At 41.2% G+C, this 26073-nt stretch overlaps 1 protein-coding gene across 1 annotated transcript in view; it reads left to right on the plus strand.

Annotated features, from left to right (window-relative positions):
* LOC140483114 (synaptojanin-2-like) overlaps nucleotides 1–26073 on the plus strand; it is a 240889-nt gene that overhangs the window by 136164 nt on the left and 78652 nt on the right. The window contains exons 10-14 of the mRNA XM_072581079.1: nucleotides 2852–3004; nucleotides 9377–9530; nucleotides 9735–9926; nucleotides 20651–20735; nucleotides 21208–21348. Of these exons, the coding sequence (XP_072437180.1) occupies nucleotides 2852–3004; nucleotides 9377–9530; nucleotides 9735–9926; nucleotides 20651–20735; nucleotides 21208–21348 (725 nt within the window). The remainder of the gene's footprint in view (nucleotides 1–2851; nucleotides 3005–9376; nucleotides 9531–9734; nucleotides 9927–20650; nucleotides 20736–21207; nucleotides 21349–26073) is intronic.

Genomic DNA, 26073 nt, shown 5'->3' on the forward strand with positions numbered 1-26073 from the left:
TGTGACATCTTGATTATTTGCTTTCCTGATTACTAACGTACTGTGATTTATGTACAAGGATACCCAGATCTATCTGCATCTGAGAGCTTTGCAACCTCCCGCCAGATAGATATTGTTTTTTATTCTTTCTCCCAAAATAGACAATTTCACACTTCTGCACATTATTCTCCATTTGTTTGATCTTTGCCTACTCACATAACCTATCTGTATCACCTTGAAGTCTCCTTATGCCCTGTTCACAACTCACTTACCTACCTTTCTTTGTGTCACCAGCAAACTTAGCTACCATACCTTCAGTCCCAAATCATTTATGTAGGTTGAAACCTCAGCACCAACCCAGGTGGCACACTACTTATCCTGCCAACTTGAAAAAGACATTTATTCCTAATCTCTGCTTCTGCTTAGCTGCAAATCTGTCCAAGCTAATACATTACTCCCTTCACCATGTGCTTTTAATTTCTGCATTAACTTTTGATATGGCACCTTAACAAATACCTTCTAGAAATCTAAGTATAATGCATCCACTGGTTCCCCCTACAGCACAAGTTATTTCTTCCAATTATTCCAGATGGTGCTTCGCTGGCTGATATCACCCCTTAGTTGATTCTAGCTATAGTTTTCAGGTTACAAACTCCCTCACTAGAGGAAATGGTTTCTCCCTATCTTTCTTTAATCACCTTAAACATGCTTTCATTGCATCCAGCAGTGCTGCCAGTTGCTCATCTGATTGGCCAGCAGATCTTAGACTGGATGTTCACCTTGCAGGGTCCTTAAATGCTTTTGTCAGGCAGCGGAAGGTCAGACAGCTATTTGATCTTTTCAGAACCGTTTAAAATTGCCACAGCTAGTTGACACTGGCATTCCAGCCAAATGACTTTGCAATTAAATTCAGCCTACTGAATCTATCATCTAGCAAGAGCCATCTACTTTCACTCAATGCTAATTAGTTTTCCCTATAAGGAGGAAATGTCTGGTGGTTTTGAAGGTTTATTTAATTATATTGATGATTTCATGGCTGTCAGGCACCAGTGAATACACTCGGAGTGTGGAGCTATTGAAGTAGATAATGTGTTATCCTGTGTGAGGAAAACAGCTTGTTCATCCATTGAAAACATTTATATTTTTAGGGATTAACATCTCAGCAGTTCAATAGAATAGAGTCCTGCAATGCAATAATGTCCCACTGATTTTAACAGTGGCACCCAGAATTAAGCCAGAATTTCAGGCAGAGTTCTGTGCTGCACTTGAAGTTGTTCCGTTTGTCACAAGAAGCTCCATCAAGGCAGATTCCTCAACTAATGCAGCAAATCATCTTTTCCACATGGGAAAGGATGGGCTCCAAGTTCTGCCGCGTGGACTGTATCAGGTTGTTAGTGGTGGTCATGTTCGATGACTTTGTACTAAAAGCTGTCCACAGGTTTCTTGGTTTAACGCCCACTTGCCTGTAAGTTCCACCTGGTACTTTTGGCTGGTGATGGCACACCTTTGTTATCACTATCACCATCATCCAACATATTGAGGGATTTGCACACCCTGCTAAAGTGAACTCAAAACATGAGGATTATGTTGCAGTGTGGGAGAGCACAGATAAACTATAATACGACTACACCATCTGCTGATTGTCAACCAGAATGTGTAGGCCAAGGGAGAAGAGAGGAGGATAATTAGATATGAAGAACTGGTGACCACAGCATCACTGTCTCCTCAGCAAATATGTTGGTCTTTCACTCATGGCAGTTTCTCATCTTGCTGTTGTATTGCAGTTCTTCTGACAAGAAAAAAAGGAATATGGTCATGCGGATGTTGAGAGATGTTTGAATAGTTGTTATGGGGCATGAGTTGTGGGAAGTTTGTTTACCAAGTTTATAAAAGTGAAGTTAAGGAACTCTATATTTTGATTGTCACAGATTCCAGTTAGTGGAGAATGGGAGTGACGTGAATTCAGCATTTAGTAAGGTTCTGAATGGTGCAGCTGTTAAGGGAAGCTATTTGACTATTTTAAGTCTGTCAGATCAACGATGTTTTAACCTGCTCTGCAGCAATATCCAAAGAGGCATTATACCTGCTCTCATCTCATTGGTAAACTGTTGCTCTACATCATTGTACCTGAAAGGTTCTGAACCGCTTAGGGGTTGTGGTGGAGCTTCCCTGTCATCTACCTCCAGTGCAATAGCAGCGACCGTTGGTGAATGCTGTTTATCAACTCCTGACAAGTAATCCTGCAGACAATGTCCATTCGGTTTGCAGCTACAGTGCACAATTTATGATCACATGGTGTGCATGCGCATACCTAATCTAGGCCTTCTTGAACAGTAAGGTCATGCTAATTAAAGAATTGACCACATTAATTTTGCACAGATTTTACATGCTATCCTCATTGCAATCAATGCACAAAGATTAACAACACACCCTCTTTCCTGTGCCCTTTCTCCTGTGGGAATCAATTTCTCTGAAAATGTCAAGCTTGAGAAATTTGTGTAATAGTATTCAATTTAGAAACTTTGCAGGATATTGTTAAATCTGTTTTACATGTAGCGTTGCTCCAACATGCTACAGAACTGTAAACCATAGCTTAGTGCACTCATGATCATACAATTCATTATCTGTTCAAATCCCATCGTGTGTGTGTGTGTGTGTGTGTGTGTGGTAACATCTCTGAACAGGTTGATCAGGTAAAGTCTAAAAACAGCAATGACAGATGACTGTATTCTCAGTTGAAAACAGTTTGCCTGCTTTGGTGATGGAAAAAAATCGAAAGATGATGGCCATAAAAATAATTTTAACTAACATTTCTTGTTTACATGAAATTGATGCTATTTCATTGTTTTGGAATCATATTTTTAACCCTTAGGTTTTGTACAGCCAGCTGGGGAGCTTGGGAATGGCTGTTAAGAAGACAGTAGTGGAGCGTTTTGTGGAATTTTACAAGACAATGTGGTCATTAAATGGACATAATTTAAGCAAGATCTTCACAGGAAGTCGTGCAAAAGAAGGAAAAACGAAGGTAAAAGAAATAGCATGCACTTATAGTATATGCAAAATCCTATTTGAAAATATCCAACTGGATGGTGATGCCATGGGATCTTGCTTCACCCAGCTCTTGCCAATGACATCTTTGAGTTCGATGAAAAATGGGTCTTCAATGGAATGACAACTAGCTTCCTATTCCTTGCATATTTCGCATGTGTTGATATATTTTCTGTATTTGAATCTGTAGTTGCATATATGAGTTTCTTTACACGTCTTAAATGGGATCATTCAGGTTTATCCTGTGCTCAGATTCACATTTGAAGTTAAATATGATTTTGTAAATGTTCAATTACACTATAATACTGATTGCACAAAGAATTATTTTGTCAGCAAATTCAAGGCTGTCAGTCTGGCTGTACAGACTGAGCTTGGGAAGACATTAGTGTGTGTACAATTATTTTTCATTACAGCACAAGAAAAAAGAGCCAGAAATCCTACTTCTGCTCAATGTCCAGTGACCCTTAATGCAAAATGTTCATATTTATCGAAGGTCAGAACCCACATGACACCAGGTTATAGTCCAACAGGTTTATTTGAAATCACAAGCTTTTGGAGCACTGCTCCTACGTCAGTTGTAGCGAAAGTAAGCACACAGGCACAGAATTTATAGGCAGAGAGATCAAAAGATCATGCAAATGGTGTGAGTGGCGAAATTGTAAATCCCTGCAGGTGATCAAAAGTGTTATACGGTGTGAGTAAGGTGTCAACAGCTGAATAGCAAGTGAAGGGATGACCTATGATCTGATTCATTGAAGCAGAGAGATAATTACAAAAATTAAAAATTAGATGATGTAGGAGACAATCCAAATGGATGGGATAACATGATAGGTATAACAGTCATATACCAAGGGTTTAACTAAACACGTAATCCAAAATTGTATAAACTAATTACGGTAGCGAGATCATAACAAGTTATCAAGGTGATGGTGCCAAAACAGGACAGTAAGGAAGCTTTTGCAGATACAGAACAGTATGGTGGGGTTACCTGTAGTATGATGTGAACCCAAGATCACAGTTGAGGCCATCTTCATTGGTACGGAGCTTGGCTCAGTGGTTCTGCATTATTTTGTATCTTGAAGGCTGCCTTAGAAGAGGCTTACCCAAAGATCAGAGGCTGAATGTCCTTGATCGCTTAAGAGTTCCCTAACTGGAAGGCAACATTCCTGTCTGGTGATTGTTGCACAGTGTCCACTCATCTGTTGTTGTAGCATTTGCATGGTCGTGCCAAGATAACATGCATCCTTTCCTGCAGCGTATGAGATAGACAACATTGGCCGAGTCACAAGAGAATCTGTTGTGTATGTGGTGTGTGGGGTGGTGTTCCCACATGTGATGGTAATTTGCATGTTGATGATCTGGTATGTCCTGCAGAGGTTGCCATGGCAGGGTCGTGTAGTGTTGTTGTTAATAATGCCCTGTGATTATCTCTCTGCCTCAATTAGTCGGATCATAGGTTATCCCTTCACTTGTTATTCAGCTGTTTAGACCTTACTCTTACCGTCTGGCACTTTTGAATCACCTTCAGAGACTTGGTTTTTAGCCTGTCGACACTCACTCACACCATTTGCATGATCTTTTGATCTCTCTGCCTGTCAATTCTGTGCCTGTGTGCTTCTTATCAGTTCACTTGATGAAGGAGCAGTGCAATGAAAGCTTGTGATTTCAAATAATCCTGTTGGGACTATAATCTCGTGCTATGTGATTTCTGACCTTATCCACCCCAGTGGTGGCACCTCCACACATTTATATGGCCAGTGAAATAGAATTAAACTGCCCTAAAATGTAAAGTCACTGTCTTATTAGCGTGTTGTGCTGCTCCCTCATTAGAGATTAATGTCTGGTGATATTTTAACCTGAGGTTCACCACACATCAAGCAAGGAGAGAAGTGTAGATATAACCTCAACTGATGTGGGAATTGAACCCATGCTGTTAAAATGACTCTGCATTGCAGCCCAGTCATCCAGCTAACTGACCCATTTCCTCATATCTGAGTAACCAACTTACATTTGTTATTCTACACTTACATGAAGAAATTAGAAGGGGATGGTAACGTCATTGGGGATGTACTGTAGGCCCCCAATAAGTCAATGGGAAATAGAGGAAAAAATATGCAGGGAGACTGGGGAGACTTGCAGCAGCAATAGGGTTGTCATAGTAAAAGGTTTTAATTTTCCTAACATAGACTGGGACTGCCAAAGAGGCTTAGATGGGGTGGAATTTGTTAAGTGTGTTCAGGAAAGTTTCCTAAATCCATATATAGAGGGCCCTACTTGGGAAGGACAAAATGTAACCTACTCTTGGGGAATAGGCCAGAGCATGTGACCGAGGTGACAGTGGGGGAGCACCTTGGGACCAGTGACCATAGTTCTGTTAATTTTAAAGTAGTTACGGAGAGGGATAAAACTGGTCCGCAAGTTCAAGTTCCTAAATTTGGGCAAGGTGAATTTTGATGGAATTAGACAGGAGCTTGCAGGGGTTGATTAAAGTAGTTTTATTTTGCAAGTGGGAGCCCTTTAAAAGTGAGATGGCTAGAGTTCAAGGTCTATATATTAATGTGAGGGAGAAAGACAAGGTTGATAGGAATAGGAGACCCTGGATGATGAGAGATGTTGAGGCTTTGACCAGAAAAAAGAAGAAAGCATGTCTTAGGTACAGGCAGCTGGGATGAAGCGAACCCCTGGAAGTTTATAGGGGATACATGAGTTTACTGAAGAAGGAAATCAGGAGAGTGAAAAGGAGAAACCAAAGAGGTTCTTGAAGTATATTAAAGGAAAAAGAATAACTAGAGAGAGAATAGGATTTTTCAAGGACCAAAGTAGACATGTTTGTATGGAATTGCAGGAGGTGGGCAAGGTTCCTCAATGAATATTTCTCCTCTGTGTTTACTGTGGGGAAAGATAGGAAGACTTGGGAACTTGGAGAAGTGAGTGGTCATATCTTGAAGCCTGTCCATATCACAGTAGAAGAGGGATTGGATGTATAAGAATGTATGAAAGTGGATGAATCTTCTGGTCCTGACCACATATATCGAAGAACAGTGCAAGAGGCTGGAGAAGAAATTGAGGGGGCCCTGGATGATATTTTTGCATCATCGTTAGCCACTGGTGAGATCCCAGAAGACTGGAGGATAATGAATGTTGTGCCCTTATGCAAGGAGGGTTGCAAAGAAAAACCCGGGAACTGTAGACCAGTAAACCCTAACATCTGTCGTGGATAAGTTACTTGAGAAGATTCTGAGAGATAGGATATACATGCACTTGGAAAGACAGGGTTTTGATTAGGAGTAGTCAACATGGCTTTGCGAATGGGAGATCATGCCTCACAAATTTATTAGTGTTCTTCGATGAAGTGACCAGGAAGGTTGAAAAGGGCAGGGCGGTAGACCTATTTTATGGATTTCAGTAGGGCCTTTGATAAGGTTCCACATAGTAGGCTGCTCTGGAGGGTTAGATTACATGGAATCCAGGGTGGTGCTGGCAAATTGGATATACAATTGGCTTGATGGTAGGAAGCAGAGTATAATAGTGGAAGGATGCTTGTCGGACTGGAGGCTTGTGACTAGTGGAGTGCCTCAGGGGTCGGTGCTGGGCCCCTAGCTGTCTGTTATCTATATCAATGATTTGGATGACAATGTACAAAGCATGATTAGTAAGTGTGCAGATGACACTATAATAGGTGGTATCGTGGACAGTGAGGAAGGTTGTCAGAAACTGCAGCAGGGTCTTGATCAGCTGGGGCAAGGGGCCAAGAAATGGCAAATGGAGTTTAATATTGATAAGTGTGAGGCCTTGCATTTTGGAAAGTTAAATCAAGGTAGGAGTTTCATGGAAAATGATAGGGCCTTAAGGAGTGTAGTGGAAATGAGGGACCTTGGAGTTGAGGTGCATGGTTCTCTGAAAGTGGAGACACAAGTCAACAGGGCATTGAAGAAGTCTTTTGGCACACTGGCTTTCATTAGTCAAGACACTGAGTATAGAATTTGGGAAGTTATGTTGCAGTTGCATAGAACATTGGTGAGGCCGCACTTGGACTATTGTGTTCAGTTTTGGTCATCTTGCTCTTGGAAGGATGACATTAAACTGGAAAGAGTATAGAAGAAATTTAGAAGGATGTTGCGAGGACTCTGAGTTATAAGGAGACGTTGGACAAGTTGGAATTTTTCTTTTAGAACATAGGAGACTGAGGGGGGAATCTCCTGGGAGTGTATAACATCATGAGAGGCATGAATGCACTCAGACCTCTTCCCATGCTCTGGGACTCTATGACATGAAGAATTCCACTCCAGTGATTTCAGGAGTACAACCAGCACCCATTAAATCACGCCTGAGAAAATTCACTTCTTCAGAAGAATTGGAGAAGTTATTGAAGGAATTCATCAGGCCAGTTGTGGAACTCAGCATTCATATACAAACATCACTGATTGTCTTGCTTTGCTGTCCCTGCTAAGCCATGCTGCAGCTTAATTCAGAAGTGAATAAAAAAAAACCTCCTTTGGACAAAAAGGGAAAAACATTAGAATCTTGAAATTTCAAGCTACAGATGGTGATCATTTGGCCTATTATTGTCAGTGGCAACTCCTTGAGTAAATTGTCCAAGCAGATCTAATTCTCCTAGTTCCCATAGCCCTCCAAATTTTTCCTTTGTAGGCACCTATATTTAACCTATAAATCATTACTTCATTTTGAAAGTTTATATTAAATGTGCTTTCAACAGCCTTTCAGACATTCAAATCTAGATCACAATATGCCTGAGGAGTGAACAATCTAACCACCACCCCACCTCCTCTCCCTGACCACCCTCCATTCTGTTGTCAGATGGTATTGACATCATCTGTTTACTACAAGAATCCCTCTAGATTAAAAGATGGAGAAATTGGAATTCGACTAAGGAACTGAAAATTCAATTATAATTCCAACAGATAAATAATTTCAGCTGATAGAAGGATGTTTTGATTAAAAAAAAGAACTGCAGACGCTGGAGTTCTGAAACAAAAACAGAAATTTTGAGTGAATTTCAGGATCTCTGGCACAATCTGTCAGATTTGAAATATTATCTCTACTTGCTTCCCAAGATATATTTTGAATTTCTATTAAGTTAGTTGTTACTCGAACAACAGCCTCTGCCAAAAATTATGTAATCGCTATCGGGTGGTCTTATTGACTGCTTTGATTTGAACACCTTTATATTCATTTTATTTCATATAATGTTTCCTATGTCCAGAATGACTTTGAGAATAGAAAGAATTTCAGAATGGTAGACAGGCTGTTAGACTTGCTGATGTTCTCCAGCACACTTTTTCTTTCAGATCTCCAGCAACTGCAGTTCATTGTTTTACTTAATGAAAGCTTATAGCATTATAGAATATACAATAAAATTGGTTCTGATGAGTTATGAGGGGCTAGGTAAGAATGTGAATTGAATCCGATTGACTGGACAAAAACAAGGGTATAGTGCATGGGCATGTATAACCTTAGTGACCTTTCCTGACCTGGTCAGATCGTAGAACTGCTTACAGCACTGAATCCATGTCTTCAGGATCACACTCCTGATTCGGACCTTCTCTGGAATCTCCAGACCACCTTATTAATGGTTGCACCAGACTTCATTTGCCACTGTTGGGGCAAAACTGCCCTCCTGCGCTTTATTGCCCCTTTAAGTCCCCCGTTAAATAGAACCAGTCTGACTCAAGATTGGGATGCACTCAGACTCTAACCTTTAATGCATTGTTTGAGCTGAGATGTCACCTTTTTTTTATAAACCCTTAAGTTATCTCAAGAATGTGATTTGAAAGAAGTTCTGGGATTTACATATTAATAAACCAAAAGATGAAAGACTTATCAGCAGTCTAGGTTTGTTCAATAAAGCGTATCTGTTGCATGTATGACACTGGTCTTTTGCTATAAGTTCTATGTCTTATGATCCTGCACCACAGCTACTTGATGAAGGGACAATGCTCTGAAAGCTAGTACTTCCAAATAAACCTGTTGGACTATAACCTGGTGTTGTATGATTTTTAACTTTATTGCTCCTAGCAGTGTGTGCAGAGAGACATTAGATAATCTGAGAGGAAATTCACATGCTAGAGAGGGGGAAACTCCTACTCCAATATTGCATAGGTTTCTCTGCATGAACTTGAGCAGACAGGCACAATGCTTTTCTCAATCAAAAGATGATGCCTCCAATCGTACAACAAATATTTGTGATAAGATCCTATGAGTTTTGGATTGAGCTAAGGAACTACCACTTAAGTCAAGTTGCCACCTTAATAGTTGAGCAGTGTGAAACTTGAATTAAAATGGAACTGTTGCTATGAACTCCATTAATTAAGTGCTTGTTTTTGTTAAGGTAAAAGATGGAGCACGTTCTGTATCCCGAACAATCCAGGCCAATTTCTTTGGAGCTAAACAAGAAGCTATTGATTTGCTCCTCGTGGGGGATTTTTATTCTGAGGATTATGCAGATAAGGCAAGGGTGTTGATGGACAGCAGTGCACTTTTCAGTAAGTAGACGTGTTCATGACACATTCGTCACAATGTTTCCTACAATAACCTTTCTGTACCAGGAATTTAAGGTTGTTAAATTTCTGTTATATTTATAAGGCTTATCTTCTCTTCTGGTTTCTTCAGTCATGATGGTATACTGTGGTTTAAAGAGCAATGTATAATACAAAATGACAAATTCTAGTTGTTCTGTTGTCCAACAGCACCTCCTGGGATTTTGGAAGCTATGTGTGAGCGACAGATGGAATACACTAATGTCAAGAGCACTCGCGTCAGCATTGGCACATGGAACGTAAATGGTGGTAAACAGTTCAGAAGCAACATGCTGAGTACTGCTGAACTTAGTAGTTGGTTATTTGATGCTTTCAAACAGAACAAAACATCCAAATTCCAGGGTAAGCTGAGGAACATGATTTTTCATGCTTCGCTGAATACATTGTTATTCTGAACTCTTCGTCCACAGAGTGGATGATGCATTTCGTTTAAGTTGCCAGGTGTAAGTACTCTGCAAACTACTTAATATACTGGAATAATGGTTATGCTATCAGAAATTTCAGTGACTGCATTGAGATAGAGAAAAGCACATACGTAGGATTTGCTGGCACAGAATCATATGCTGAAATACCACAAAGACCTGAACAACAAATCAGAATAACTTTTTATCTCTACAACATTAATGAGAACGATAAACGATTTAAGACACAGATGATGTTATTTTCTGAGTAGTCGTAAATCTCTGGATCTCTCATCCCCAGAAGGCAGTGGTGGCGGGATCATTGAATATTTTTAATGCAGAAGTAGATAGATTTTTGACTAACAAATGAGCCAGTGGTTATGGTTGGGGGCTCCACAATCAGATCAGCCGTGATTTTATTGAATGCTCGAACAGGCTGCAGAGGTGAAATGACTGTTCTTGCTGCTAAATGTTAGATTATTACCATGCTACAACATATTGAGCTCCAATGCATTTTTAAATGAAGCAATAAGATTTCAACAGCACATCTCCATTGGTGATTTCCTAATTTATATCATTTTAGGGAGGTAAGGGCTACTTTGGATAAAAGCAAATTACTGCAGATGTTGGAATCTGAAACCAAAAGAGAAAATGCTGGAAAATCTCAGCAGGTCTGGCAGCATCTGTAAGGAGAGAAAAGAGCTGACGTTTCGAGTCTAATTGACCCTTTGTCAAAGCTAAAAAAAGGGAGAAATTATACTAGGCTGAGAGAATGTGAGTCATGGCTCTAGAAGCAAAGGTAACAATAAAGAGGTGATAGTGACAGTGCATAGAGAGATTATAGGGAGGTTAGGAGCTGTGAATGACCAAGGCTGAAGCCAGTGCTATGTGACAAAATATGGGGGGGTTGGGGGGGATGGGTGAAGCAGAAGCAAAATGGAAAACAGGGGAGAAGGGGAGCAAAGGGTAGCAAATACCTTCCTATTTCTCCCTTTTTTAAGCTTTGGCAAAGGATCAGATAGACTCGAAACGTCAGTCTTTTCTCTCCTTACAGATGCTGCCAGACCAGCTGATATTTTCCAGCATTTTCTCTTTTGGTTAAGGGCTACTTTGAATATCGCCATAATAATTGGAGGGAAAAAGTGAAGTTGCCCATTACTGCACTTTGTTTTAGGAATGTTCCATCACCAGGTTGAAAAGAAATCACATGTTGGAAATATGAATTCAAAGATTAGGAGCAGAAGTAGCCCATTCATCCCTCTGCAAACCAATAAGGTTATGGGTAAGATCAAATGACAGCAGATGCTGAAATTTGAACTGAAAACAAAATGCTGGAGATCACAGAAGGACAGACAGCATCCATGGAGAGAAAACAAGCTAACGTTTCAAGCCTAAATGACTTAATCAGAGCTTGCTTTCTCTCCATGGATGTTGCCTGACCTGCAGTGATCGCCAGCATGTTTGAATTTTAAGGTCATATCCTGTTTGTACTCCCAATTCCATCTACTGCTGATAACTTTTGATCCCCCGACCTAACCAGAATCTATTCACGTCCATCTTAAAATATTCAGTGACCCTATCTCTACTACTTTGAGGCAGACAGTCTTAAAGTTGCATAAACCTCCAAAAATAAAATTCCTCATTTCTGATCCTAAGATGTCACCTAATTTTAAGATGTGCCCCTAATTCTGAACTGACCCACAATGGTAGAAATCCTTTCAACATTCACCTTGTCAAGATCATTGAAGACCTTATAAAATTCAAATTACCCTCTCTCTTTTAAATTCTGGTATATGGAACTCCAGCCTATTCAATCTTTCATCAAAAGAATACCTGTTCAGTCTCGATATCAATCTAGTAAACCTCTTGTGGATTGCCTTCTTTAAACAAAGAGACCAAAATTGTGCAGACTCATCATGCAGAGGGTGGTACTTATACAAAACAAGTTGCCACAGGAGGTGATGGAGGTGAGTAGAATGTAACATCAGAAATGACAGCCAGACTACTGAGACCCCTCGGAATCCTAGTAGCGCACAAACCCACCAACACTCTCAAACAAAAACTAACAAACTTAAAAGACCCAGTACAACCCATGGACAAAACCAACGTCATCTATAAAATTCCATGCAAGGACTGTCACAAACACTACGTAGGACAAACAGGAAGAAAGTTAGCCACCAGCATACATGAACACCAGCTAGCCACAAAAACACACGACCCCCCTCTCCCTCATAGCCCTACACACGGATGAAAAAAAAACACCATTTCGACTGGGACAACACATCTATCCTGGGACAGGCTAAGCAAAGGCATGTTAGAGAATTCCTAGAGGCCTGGCACTCCAACCACAACGCCATAAACAAGCACATAGATCTAGATGCCATCTATCAACCCCTCAGAAAATGAACAGGAAATGACATCACCACAAACCCCAGGAACCCCATCCAGGAGAAAGATTTAAATAGAAAGCAGGTGACAACAGTTTCGCTTCACTTGGAGGTCGCCACTGATGTTACCCAGCCAGGTAATGAAACGTCTGGATATCAAACCTACAGCTCAGCGAGCAAACCTACACCTTAAACCTCAACCTGAGCTATAAACCTTCACAAACCTTGAGAATGTAACATTTAAAAGTCATCTGGATGGGTAGATGAATAGGAATGATTCAGAGGGATATGGGGCAAATTGGACTGGATCAGTTTAGGAGATCTGGTCGACACGAGTTGGACCAAAGGGTCTATTTCTGTGCTGTAAAACTCTGTGTGTGATATCTCCAATATACTGTATCCTGACACATTAACATTCTTGATTTTATATTCAAATTCTTTTCTATTAAAGGACAGTATTCCATCAGCCACCTTAATCAACCATGCCCTGGAAACCTAGATACCTCTGCTCCTTGGAACTTGGCAGTCGTTCATATTTCAGATAATGATTTGCTTTTTAACTCTTCCTGCCGAAGTGAACAACTTCTCATTTTCTCACATCATGCTCCATTTGCCAGATTTTTGATCACTCATTCAATCTGTCATGTCATGACACACTTTCCTATCTATCATTGCGCCGCCTGCAAATTTAGCCACCTTGTCTTCAATTCCCTGATTAAATTCACTGATATATATTGTAAAAGGTTGAGAGGCAAGTGCAGACTTGTGCGAGCCACCACTCATCACACCCTGCCAACCTGAAAAAGGTTTATAATCATTCTGTGTTGATTTTCCCTCTATTCTAGTATATTTCTCCTAATACTTTGTGCAATTTTGTCAAAAGACTTATGTAATTCCAAGCTACAGTAGATCAATGGGATCCCCTTTTACCACACCATGTCACTCTTTCGAAGAATTCCAGTTTCCCTTTCATAAAGCTATGCTGATTCTTTCAAATTATCTTGAGGTTTTCCAAGTGCCCAATTATAACTTTCTCCTTAATGATTGATTTCAATACTTACCATGTGACAGACATGAAGTTAATTGACTTACGGTTCCTGTTTTTGACCTTCCTTCCTTGAAGATTAGATTCCCTACAGTGTGGAAACAGGCTCTTCGGCACAACAAGTCTACATCCACCCTCCAAAGAGTAACCCACCCAGACCCTTTTCCCTACATTTACTCCTGACTAATGCACCTAACACTATGGACAATTTAGCATGGTCAATTCACCTAACCTGCACACCTTTTGGAATGTGGGAGGAAACTGGAGCACCCGGAGGAAACCCATGCAGACACAGAGAGAATGTGCAAACTCCACACATACAGTCCCCTGAGGCTGGAATTGAACCCGGGTCTCTGGCACTGTGAGGCAGCAGTGCTAACCACTGAGCCATTATGAGGGATTGTATTTGTTACTTAATGGGATCCAAGACATTTTAGAAAACTAACAGCAGCACATCTATTACCTCTTACTAGCAACCTCTTTTAAGACCCTAAGCTAAGGACCTAGAGACTTACCAACCTGCACTCCATCAATTTACTGTACCAAAGCCATAGTGCCATATATACTTGAGTAAGTCGATTTTATGTAAAAGTCGATCCCCTATATTTGGCCAAATAACCTGAGATTTTTCATATGTCTCATCTAAAGGTCAACCCTAATTCTTCACAGATAACAGATTTACGTGTCAGTGAGCTGGCCATCACGTCCTGCTCCAGCCTTCCAGTCTACTGGTTGTTCTGCCCCGCTCCCAGTCTTCCAGTCTGCTGGCTGTTGCGTTCTGCTCAGAGTTTTCAGAATTACCATAATCCATTTTTTTTCTTTTTTCGTTTATAGATCAATTGGGCTTCTGCTAATGATACGGTATGAATTTTTATGGTCACAGTACAGGCCCTTTGGCCCTCAATGTTGTGCCAACGTGTGGAAACAATCTGAAGCCCGTCTATCCTACAGTATTCCATTTTCGTCCATATGTTTATCCAATGACCATTTAAATGCCCTTAAAGTTTGTGAGTCTACTACTGTTGCAGGTAGTGCATTCCACACCCCTGCTACTGTCTGAGTAAAGAAACTACCTCTGGCATCTGTCCTATATTTATCACCCCTCAATTTAAAGCTATGTCCCTCATGCTAGTCATCACCATCTGAGGAAAAAGACTGTCACTGTCCACCCTATCTAACCCTCTGATTATCTTATATGTCTGAACTAAGTCACATCTCAACCTTCTTCTCTATTGAAAACAACTGCAAGTCCCTACTGTGCTGTAATGTTCTATGTTCTATGAATTTCAGTCCCTCCAAAATAGTATTCATGTTACAGTCGACCCCATAAATTTAACCTTAAAAGGTTGTCAAAAAATTAGACTATTATTCGAGTATATACGGTAATTACAATATTACCAAGTTCCTCTCTTCCTTTAGCCTCCTGATTTACAAGTATTACTGGAATATTTTTGCAATTAAACATTACTAAAAGGGAGTAGAAATTGAAGCTTTTTGTCTTGTACTTGAACAAGAATTTGGATTTTGCATACAATGAGAGAGGGTGCTGATTGGCTGGGTCAGTCATTGGCATGGCACTCCAACAAGACACTTAACAGTCAATCTTAATTCTCAGACCAGGCAAGTTGATATTGATTGCTTGGAAAAATGCCATGGCAATGCAGCAGAGTCTAGCTGTCACCATGACCCTCCTTTTGCCTACATCAAACAGTCCTGAGCATGTAAGTTTACACTACACTATTTGATGATCTTAATTTTGTTTTGACTGTAATCCTTAAAACAGTGCAGATCATTTAATTATGGTTTCTAATAGTAGAATTTAATAATGCATATACATTTGAGGGTTGTAAATATGGGCTGGTTAGAACAAAGAACAGTACAGAACAGGAACAGGCCCTTTGACCTTCCAAGCCTGTGCCGACACATTTTGCCCTTCCATACTAAAACTGTCTTCACATACAGGATTCATATCTTTCCATATTTGTCCAGGCGCTTCTTGAATGTTGCTAGAGTATTTGCTTCCACCACCACCTCTGGCAGCGTGTTCCAGGCACTCACCACCCTTTGTGTCAAATACTTGCTTCTCACATCTCTTTTAAACTTCTCCCTCTGCACCTTGAACCTGTGTCCCTTAGTAATTGACCCCTCCAGCTGGGGGGGGGGGAGAAACCTCATATTTTCCACCTTATCCATGCCATTCACAATCTTATAAATTTCTATTAGGTCACCCCTTAACCTCCTCCAAAACAAACCTAATCTATCCAACCCATCTTCATAGCTAAAATCCCCCATACTAAGCAACAACCTTTTCTGCACCCTCTCCAAAGCATCCTTCTGGTAGTGTAGTGACCAGAACTGTACTCAATATTCCAAGTGTGGCCTAACTAAAGTTTGATAAAACTTCAACATGACTTGTCTGTCCTCATACTCGAAGTGTTTTCCATGTCATAGGCCATTTTTATGACCTTATCCACCTGTGCTTCAGTGCTCTGTGGACCTGCACACCCACATCCCTCTGCATATCAATACTCATAAAGATCCTGCCATTCACTGTATAATTTCCACGTATAAAGTCATAGAGTCATAAAGATGTATAGCACGGAGACAGACCCTTCAGTCCAACCTGTCCATGCCAACCCAATCTAGTTCCACCTGCCAGCACCTGGCCCATAACCCTCCAAACCCTTCCAATTCATATACCCATCCAAATGCCTTTTAAATGTTGCAGTTGTATTAACCTCCATCACTTCCTCTGGCAGCTCATTCCATACATGTACCACCCTCTGCATGAAAAGGTTGCCCCTTAGGTCTCTTTTATATCTTTCCCCTCTCATCCTAAATCTATGCCCTCTAGTTCTGGACCCCGCCACCCCAGGGAAGAGACTTTTGTCTATTTATCCTATCTATGTCCCTCTATAAGGTCACCCCTCAGTGTCCAATGTTGCAGGGAAAACAGCTCTAGCCTATTCAACCTCTCCCAATAGCTGAAATCCTCCAACCCTGGTAACATCCTTGTAAATCTTTTATGAACATTTTCAAGTTTCACAACATCTTTCTGATAGGAAGGAGACCAGAATTGCACGCAATATTCCAACAGTGGTCTAACCAATGTTCTGTACAGCCATAACATGACCTCCCAACGCCTGTACTCAATACTCTGACCAATAAAGGAAAGCATACCAAAACCTTCTTCACTATCCTATCTACCTGCGACTCTACTTTCAAGGAACTATGAACCTGCACTCCAAGGTCTCTTTGTTCAGCAACACTGCCTAGGACCTTACCATTAAGTGTATAGGTCCTGCTAAGATTTGCTTTCCCAAAATGCAACACCTCACATTTATCTAAATTAAACTCCATTTGCCACTTCTCAGCCCATTGGCCCATCTGATCAAGATCCCGTTTTAATCTGAGATACTTGACCTTGCAAAAAGCATCACCTCACATTTGTCCAGATTAAGGTCCATCTGCTATTTCTGTGCCCATGCCTCCAACTATATCCTCTAACAATTCTCCTCACTATCTGCCTCTCCATCAATCTTTGTATTATCTGCATTAGACCAGCCATATTTTCTTCCAAATCATTTATGTAGACCACAAACAGCAGAGTTCCCAGCACTGATCCCTGTGGAACAGCACTAGTCACAGTCTTCCATTCCGAAAAGCATCCTTCCACCCCAAATCTGTCTCCTATGACTAAGCCAGTTCTGTATGCATCTTGCCAGCTCACCCCTGAAACCACGTGTCTTCACCTTTTGTACCAGTCTGCCATGTGCGGCCTTGTCAAAGGCTTTACTGAAGTCCATGTAGATAACATCAATCACTTTTCCCTCATCAGTCTTCTTCGTCACCTTCTCAAAAAACTCGATCAAGTTCGTGAGGCGCAACCTCCCCGACACAAAATCATGCTGTCTGTCGGTAATAAGTCAATTTATTTCTAAATTATTATAGATCTTGTCCCTGAGAATTTTTCCAGTAATTTCCAATAACTTCCTGCATTATCCCTGCAACTTCATGCATTATCCCTGCTACCTTTCTTAAATCATGGGACAACATTGGATATTCTCCAGTCCTCTGGCACCTCACATGTGGCCAAAGAGGATACAAAAATGTCTGTTAATTATCTAGCAATTTGTTCCCTGTCTACCTCAATATTCTGGGATAGGTCCTATCAGGACCCAGAGATATATCTACCTTAATAGTTTTTAAGATGTACTACACGTCTTCCTTTTTAATAGCAACTTGGCACAGAAATTTGTCACTCCCTTCCCTGAGATCATCCTTCACCAATTTCTTTTCTTTGGTGAATGCCAACACAAAGTATTTATTTTGGACCTTCCCTACCTCTTCTGGCTCTACACATATATTCCCTCCGTTGTCCATGAGTGGGCCAACCCTTTATCTAGGTACCCTCTTGCTTTTTTATATATGTAGAAGGAGTCATGGAATGTCGACCTGGACAGGTTCGATTCCAGCCTCGGGTGACTGTCTGTGTGGAGTTTGCACATTCTCCCTGTGTCTGTGTGGGTTTCCTCCGGGTGCTCTGCTTTCCTCCCACAGTCCAAAGATGTGCAGGTCAGGTGAATTGGCCATGCTAAATTGTCCATAGTGTTAGGTGCATTAGTCAGAGGGAAATGGGTGGGTTACTCTTCAGAGAGTTGGTGTGGACTGGTTGGGCCGAAGGGCCTGTTTCCACATTGTAGGGAATCTAAAAAAAAACAAAAACAAAAATAATGGGGGCAAAGTACTAGATTGGATAGAGAATTGGTTGGCTAATAGGAAACAAAGGGTAGTGATTAACGGCTCCATTTCGAAATGGCAGGCAGTGACCAGTGGGGTACCGCAGGGATCCGTGCTGGGACCGCAGCTTTTTACAATATATCTAAATGATATAGAAGATGGTATCAGCAATAACATTAGCAAATTTGCTGATGACACAAAGCTAGGTGGAAGGGTAAAATGTGATGAGGATGTTAGGGGATTACAGGGTGACCTGGACAAGTTAGGTGAGTGGGCAGATGCATGGCAGATGCAGTTTAATGTGGATAAATGTCTGGTTATCCACTTTGGTGGCAAGAACAGGAAGGCAGATTACTACCTCAATGGTATCAAATTAGGTAAAGGGGCTGTTCAGAGAGATCTGGGTGTTCTTGTCCACCAGTCAATGAAGGCAAGCATGCAGGTACAGCAGGTCGTGAAGAAGGCTAATAGCATGCTGGCCTTCATAACAAGAGGGATTGAGTATAGAAGCAAAGAGGTGCTTCTGCAGCTGTACAGGGCCCTGGTGAGACCACACCTGGAGTACTGTGTACAGTTCTGGTCTCCAAATTTGAGGAAAGACATTCTGGCTATTGAGGGAGTGCAGCGTAGGTTCACGAGGTCAATTCCTGGAATGGCAGGATTGCCTTACACGGAAAGACTGAAGCGACTGGGCTTGTATACCCTTGAGTTTAGAAGACTGAGAGGGGATCTGATTGAAACGTATAGGCTTATGAAAGGATTGGACACTCTGGCAGGAGGGAACATATTTCCGTTGATGGGGGAGTGCCGAACCAGAGGACACAACTTAAAAATACGGGGTAGACCATTTAGGACAGAGATGAGGAGAAACTACTTCACCCAGAGAGTGGTGGCTGTGTGGAATGCTCTGCCCCAGAGGGCAGTGGAGGCCCAGTCTCTGGATTCTTTTAAGAAAGAATTGGATAGAGCTCTTAAAGATAGTGGAGTCAAGGGGTACGGAGATAAGGCTGGAACAGGATACTAATTAGGAATGATCAGCCATGATCATATTGAATGGCGGTGCAGGCTCGAAGGGCAGAATGGCCTACTCCTGCATCTATTGTCTATTGTCTATTGTCTATTGTCTATTGATTCTTCTTGATTTTGTTTCCTAATGACTTTTCACCCTTTGAATTCTTTGCTTAATTTCTTTTTTATCTTCCTTCAATAATTCAAAGGCTTCATCAGTGCCCATTCTCCTCGACTTTATGTATGCTTCCTTTTTCTTTTTAACCAAGGTCATAAATCTGTAGTCATCCAAGGTTCACATAACTTGTCATATACCTATCTTTCATTCTCGCAGGAATATGCTGCACCTGAACTCTTAACTGCCTTTTGAAATACTCCCATATGTCCGATGTTTCCCCTCAACAGCCACCTCCAGTCAACATTCTCCAGTTCCTGCCTAATATTGTTGTAGTTTGCCTTCCCCTAACTTAATATCTTCATCCGAGGACTGCTGTAATCCCTATCCACAAGTCTCTTGAAACTCACAGTATTATGGTCATTACTCCTGAAATGCTCCCCCACTGAAACTTCACTCGCCTGGCTGGGCTCTTTTCCCAAAACCAGGTGCAGTATAACCCCTTCACTGGTGGACTGTTTACATATTGTTTAAAGAATCCCTCCTGAATGGTCCTTACAAATTCTGCCCCAACCGAGTCCCTCACACAAAGTGAGTCCTGTTAATATAGGAGAAGTTAAAATCACCCAGCACAACAACAATGCTGTTTGTACACTTTTTGAGCATCTGTCTATATATTCTCCCCTCTATCTCCCACTGGCTGTTGGGATGCCTGTAGTGTACCACTAGCATTGTGATTTCACCTTTCCTATTCCTGAGTCCTACCTAAATTGCTTCACTGCATGAGTTATCTGATGTATCCTCCCTCAGTACAGCTGTGAGATACTCCTTTACTGGTAATGCAACTCCCTCACCCCTTTTACATCACCTTCCATCACACCTGAAACATTTAAATCCTGGGACATTCAGCTGCCAGACTTGTCTCTCTTTCAGCCAATTCATGATCATGGTTGATCATAAATGTCATGCTAATAGGTGTGTATGGTAATCAGAACATAATGTTTGATATGGTTCACCAGTCGTTGGCTGCGTCATTGAATTTTTCAAGCTTGGGTTAGAAAGAGTTTTAGCAGAAAAAGGAGTCTGGAAGTATGCAGGGCAAATAGGAAAGTGGAACTGAAACCACAACCAGAGCAGACTGATCTGAGTGAATTGTGGAGCAGGCTTGAAGGGCTGAATGGCCTACTCTTGCTCCAAAGTCCTATGTTCCTTTGTAATCAAGTCAAAGCAGGAAATTTTCTCACCCATCTCCTGCCTGATTTAAATGTTCTCCTGCCATCATTTCTGGGTGAGGGAATTAAATTCCTTCCAACGTGTGATTGTATTTCTACATCATCTGTTAAACTTTGATTTTTTTTTTCTTTGCATAGATAATGAGAGCTGCCCACCAGATATCTTTGCTATTGGCTTTCAAGAAATGGTGGAACTTAATGCAGGGAACATTGTTAATGCTAGGTGAGCAAGTGTCCCCTCTTATTTTGGTTTCAGTTGACCATATTTTCAAGGTTTATTTGAGGTTATGTGGTTCTATTTGAATGTTGTATTGCTTCTAAGTAGGTGATTAATGTTTTCTTTGTTGTCTTCTTGGTAACATATTTGATATAAATCATAATTGTTTTGAATTGAAACTAATTAATAGGCACAGCATTACTTCATTGCAATTGTAATACAAGATTTATGAATGTATTCAGTGTGCTAATGGTGCCATTATTATTGGTAGTGATTTATCTCAATTTACTGTTGGAAAATTAACAGAAGTCCCAATGCTGGAAATCTAAAATTAAAAATCTACAATGAATGTTTTATGTCAAATTAGATTTTCACACAATAGAGTTTTCTATTTATCTTAATACCTTAGTTATTATTGGCTGATCTAGCAAGTTTACAAATATATCTATAAATCATTGAAAACTTTTTTCCATTTCAGCACAACTAACAAGAAAATGTGGGCAGAACAGCTTCAAAAAGCAATATCTAGAACACATAAATACATCCTGCTGTCATCAGGCCAACTTGTTGGTGTTTGTCTGTATATCTTTGTCCGACTCCATCACGTACCCTACATTCGGTTAGTAACTGGTACTTACAGCTAAATTTGAACTTGTTAAATTGTATTTAGATTTCATAAAGTAAAACATCACTATTTTAATTTTTTAAAATGATATCAATCACTTTTTATGCCTTCATGCTTTGCTGACATTCCTAAACCTTTCCTTCTCTTTAAACTAACATTCATTTCTAAAACTACCTTTTCATTTTACTATCGTTCATGGCCATTCTGCTTCTACCCTTCCAACTTTTAGATTAAGACATTTATGCATGTATCTGTATATCACTCTGTTTCACTTTTGAGCCACTTCATTTTGCATTTGTTCCTAGGAAAAACGTTTTTCCCTGAGTCATTTACAGGCCCCTTCAAACTCCGACATATGAGCCTATGATGTTTTATTCACTGCAATACATCAGCTGTCAATTTACTGAACTACTTGCCCATCTCCGCATTCACACTTGTTTCTCGCAAAATCTTAATTTGCAGTTGTCCCGGTTGTTTTCCCCTGATGTTCACTTTTCAAATTTAAGGCATGAAAATTTGAACATATTTGCCGGACAAATAATTTACCAATCTGTCACTTGATCGGAATGGATTCTGGCAGAAACCTCTGCTGGTGGAGTGTTGAGCTTGAAGGTGGGGAGGGAACTTAATTAGGTAAAAACAATGACTGCAGATGCTGGAAACCAGATTCTGGATTAGTGGTGCTGGAAGAGCACAGCAGTTCAGGCAGCATCCAAGTAGCTTCGATTTCGAGGGAACTTAATTAGGTGAGATGGTGGTATACTGAACCCTGCCACCTTCACCAAAAATAAATTCTGGGCATTAAAGTGCCTGAGGACCAATTGGATTTCATGTGTGGTCAGGGTGTCACTATGGAATATGCAGCAGGGATTGACTGTCTGCATAATTTAATCAACATAAATGTAAATGTGGATTTATTTACATTTTAGAAGAGCTATTTTATGATTGGGGTCTCAACTGGCTGTTATAAGGGGAGACATTTGAATGTTTAAAAGTTGCATATAATATTTTATTCTAATTAGAATCATTCCTGTTCTACAAAGACCCCAATCTGGTGAATTCTGAACTCACATTCATTTCTGAGGTAGTTTAACATTCAGTACACAAAAGGACATCCCTCTTGCTTGGTCATCCAGACCTGGATCTTGAGATTGAATTAGGGCAGTAAATTTTGAAAATGTATTTAACAGCTTATATGGACAGTTGCCTAATGTGGCAAGCTAAGTTTTCAGTTGCCAGTAGAGATGGGCAGTTGCAGATCATATTCCTGAAAGATATTGATGTCCTTATCATTGTGGACCCAGTATCTCTGGAACATGATGCAGTTTACAAAAGGAGGGCAGAGAGTTAATAGAATCTCTACAAAGGGGAAGCAGACCGTTTGGCCCATCAAGTCCGCACTGACCCTCCGAACAGCATCCCACTATTGATAGACTTCCTTAAGTCCAAGGACCATCACTTAGACAGTCTTGATCATTAAGGTGCCTTCAGACCAGCCAGTCAGATTCATGAAGGCAATCACTTGTTGCATGTCCATCTGCTCTGTGGGTCAAAGGAAGCACATCTTCCAGTTGGTTTTCTGGGCAACTGTTATGATTCCAAAACACTAAGATTCCAAGGTGCCTGGCCTCTTCAGACTCCATGGGTAGTTGATGGGATTTGAGGGCGATCCCCTTAGGTGCCAGCTGACCCTGGTATGGTACCCTGGAATGGATGCAGACACACTGTAATCAAACATCTCTACTAATACATACCTATATTGAACAAACCATTGGTATTTGATGACCACCATTTTGGTCAAGTGGTGCCCTCCAGTAAAGTCAGCCAAGGTATTGGCCAAGGTGGGGCGGCACGGTGACTCAGTGGATAGCACTGTTGCCTCACAGCGCAATGACCTGGGTTCGATTCTGGCCTCGTGTGACTGTGTGGAGTTTGCACATTCTCCCCGTATCTGCATGGGTTTCCTCCGGGTGCTCCGGTTTCCTTCCACAACATAAAGATGTGCAGGTTAGGTGAATTGGCCAGGCTAAATTGCCCATAGCGTTCAGGGATGTATAGGCTAGGTGCATTAGTCATGGGTAAACGTCAAGTAATAGGCTAGGGGAATGGATCTGGATGGGTTACACTTCGGAGGGTTGGTGTGGACTTGTTGGGCCAAATGGCCTGTTTCCACATTATAGGGATTCTATGGTATCTCATGTTGAGGTTAGTTGCTCTGTGTTGTACAAAACTGTAGAAAGGATACAGAAACAGGTTGAAAAGAATGACCCGGAATGGCACCCTCTCTCGAAAGATGGAAGGAAAACTGAAGAGCGGAATAAAGGTGGATCTGTTGAGGAGTCTGGTGCCCAGTCATGAGGGAGAGAGACGACTGACATCATCTCAGGCCTCAGATATTGGTAGGCTGGTATAGCCACAAAAGCCACACTATTCAATAAATCCTTACTTGAACAGCATTCAGCTCTATTACAGGAGACTGTGTAACATGCTTTCCATCAGACAAAGAAATTATCCAGTAAGTGCAATCATCTAGATAATCTCAGTGACACCCAAATACATTGATAATGGGGTGTCTAACACCATCGATTGTCCCATATCATAAGGCATTTGGTATGCTTTCTTTTATTGGTCAGAGTATTGAGTACAGAACATTGGTTTAGGCCACTGTTGGAATATTGCGTGCAATTCTGGTCTCCTTCCTTTTAGAAAGATGTTGTGAAACTTGAAAAGGTTCAGAAAAGATTTACAAGGATGTTGCCAGGGTTGGAGGATTTGAGTTACAGGGAGAGGCTGAATAGGCTGGGGCTGTTTTCCCAGGAGCGTCAGAGGCTGAGGGGTGACCTTATAGAGGTTTACAAAATTGAGGGGCATGGATCAGGTAAATAGACAAAGTCTTTTCTCTGGGGTGGGGGAGTCCAGAACTAGAGGGCATAGGTTTAGGGTGAAAGGGGAAACATTTAAAAGAGCCCTAAGTGGCAACTTTTTCACACACAGGGTGGTACGTGTATAGAATGAGCTGCCAGAGGAAGTAGTGGAGGCTGGTACAATTGCAACATTTAAGAGGCATTTGGATGGGTGTATGAATAGGAAGGGTTTGGAGGGATATGGGCCGGGTGCTGGCAGGTGGTCTAAATTGTGTTGGGATATCTGGTAGGCATGGACGGGTTGGACCGAAGGGTCTGTTTCCATGCTGTTTCCATGCTCTATGACTAAACCAAGCACTGATTCCAACATCCAAGCCCACCACCATTTTAACTTTGATTTGAGATTTATTAACACAGATATTAATAAATCTGTGTCATAATCATCAGCTATTATTATTTCAAAAGAAATGAATGATGAAATAAACACACAACTTCACTGAGATGACCCATTCTGTGTATCTAACTATGTGATCCTGTACATTCATTACGCCTTATTCTAAAGCTGAAGGGCGGTAGATGTGTATGCTAATTGATGGAATGCAGCTATTGTATGATGTTGCAGGCTCTGTGGAGTCTCCTGCAGTCAGGAAGGTTTCATTCACTCTGCAGGGACACTCTGCTCCCCTTCCGCTGAAGGTCATATGTCACTTATGATATTTTTTTCTGATGCTGAGGAGAGAGGACAGCATACTCTGACCTTCCTGACCTGTTCCAACATGACCTTGATATGAACTGCTGAACTCTTCAGTGGCATCCAATTCTCATGGCACGGCATTCCAACCAGAATTCTTATCAACAAACGCATTGGACCCCATCTACCACCCCTGAGAAAAAGAACAGGAAGTGAAATCACCACAGGAAATGACATCACCAACCCAAACATATAAATAGAAGGCAGGAAACATCAGCAGTGCTTTGTCTGGAGGCTCACTGAAGATGTTACTGATAATGATGACGAAACGTCTGAAAATGAACCTTCAGCTCAGTGAGCAAACCTTTGTCCAGAACCTCAACCTGAGTGACAAATCTTCTCAAAACCGTATCCAATTCTCAGTTGCTTTGTGGCTAATCACTCATTAATTCAACTGATCACTTGCTCTGACAGTGTGGAGAAATATGGGTACTTGGACTCTGAGCATGTGTGCAGCCTGTCTATTAGAGATCAGTTGTCTGGGTATCACTTGCTCATCCATTTTCCAGATGTAATGGGTTATTTAATCTTTTATGACATGACTGATACCATCCTTTTCACTCGCCTACTGGTGACCTCTCTACTTGCCTCCATTTTCTTCTGCAGATACCAGGATCTCTCTCTCTCTCTCTCTCTCTCTCTCTCTCTCTCTCTCTCTCTCTCTCTCTCTCTCTCTCTCTCTCTCTCTCTCTCTCTCTCTCACCTCTCTGCAGCGCCTCGAATAACACCTCAAGAGGCGTTTGCAGCTGTCCATTGATGCCTTCTCATACCAAAGTTACCCTTCTGCAAACTCTTTTGCACCATCTCCTCTGTCACAGGCAAGCCCAGCCTAGGCTACTCAAAGAGTTTCTAGAATCTGCTCCCACATACTCCTGGCACCACTAAAATTGGATCCCCAGGCCAATTTAAAATTGTTTTGAGTCACTGAGTGATACAGCACAGAATCGCGACACAGGAATATTCTAGTCATCGGGATCCTAAACCTGAATGAAAGTTCAGACTCGTGTCATTTGATGACATGGAGAGCCTGTGGAAATACCTGGACCCAGTTGTCATTTTGCTCCACGGTCAGCTGTACTTGAAACATTGAAAAAGTGGCTGTTC

This window comes from Chiloscyllium punctatum, chromosome 11 (genome assembly GCF_047496795.1).
Source record: "Chiloscyllium punctatum isolate Juve2018m chromosome 11, sChiPun1.3, whole genome shotgun sequence".
NCBI classification, from domain to species: Eukaryota; Metazoa; Chordata; class Chondrichthyes; order Orectolobiformes; family Hemiscylliidae; genus Chiloscyllium; species Chiloscyllium punctatum.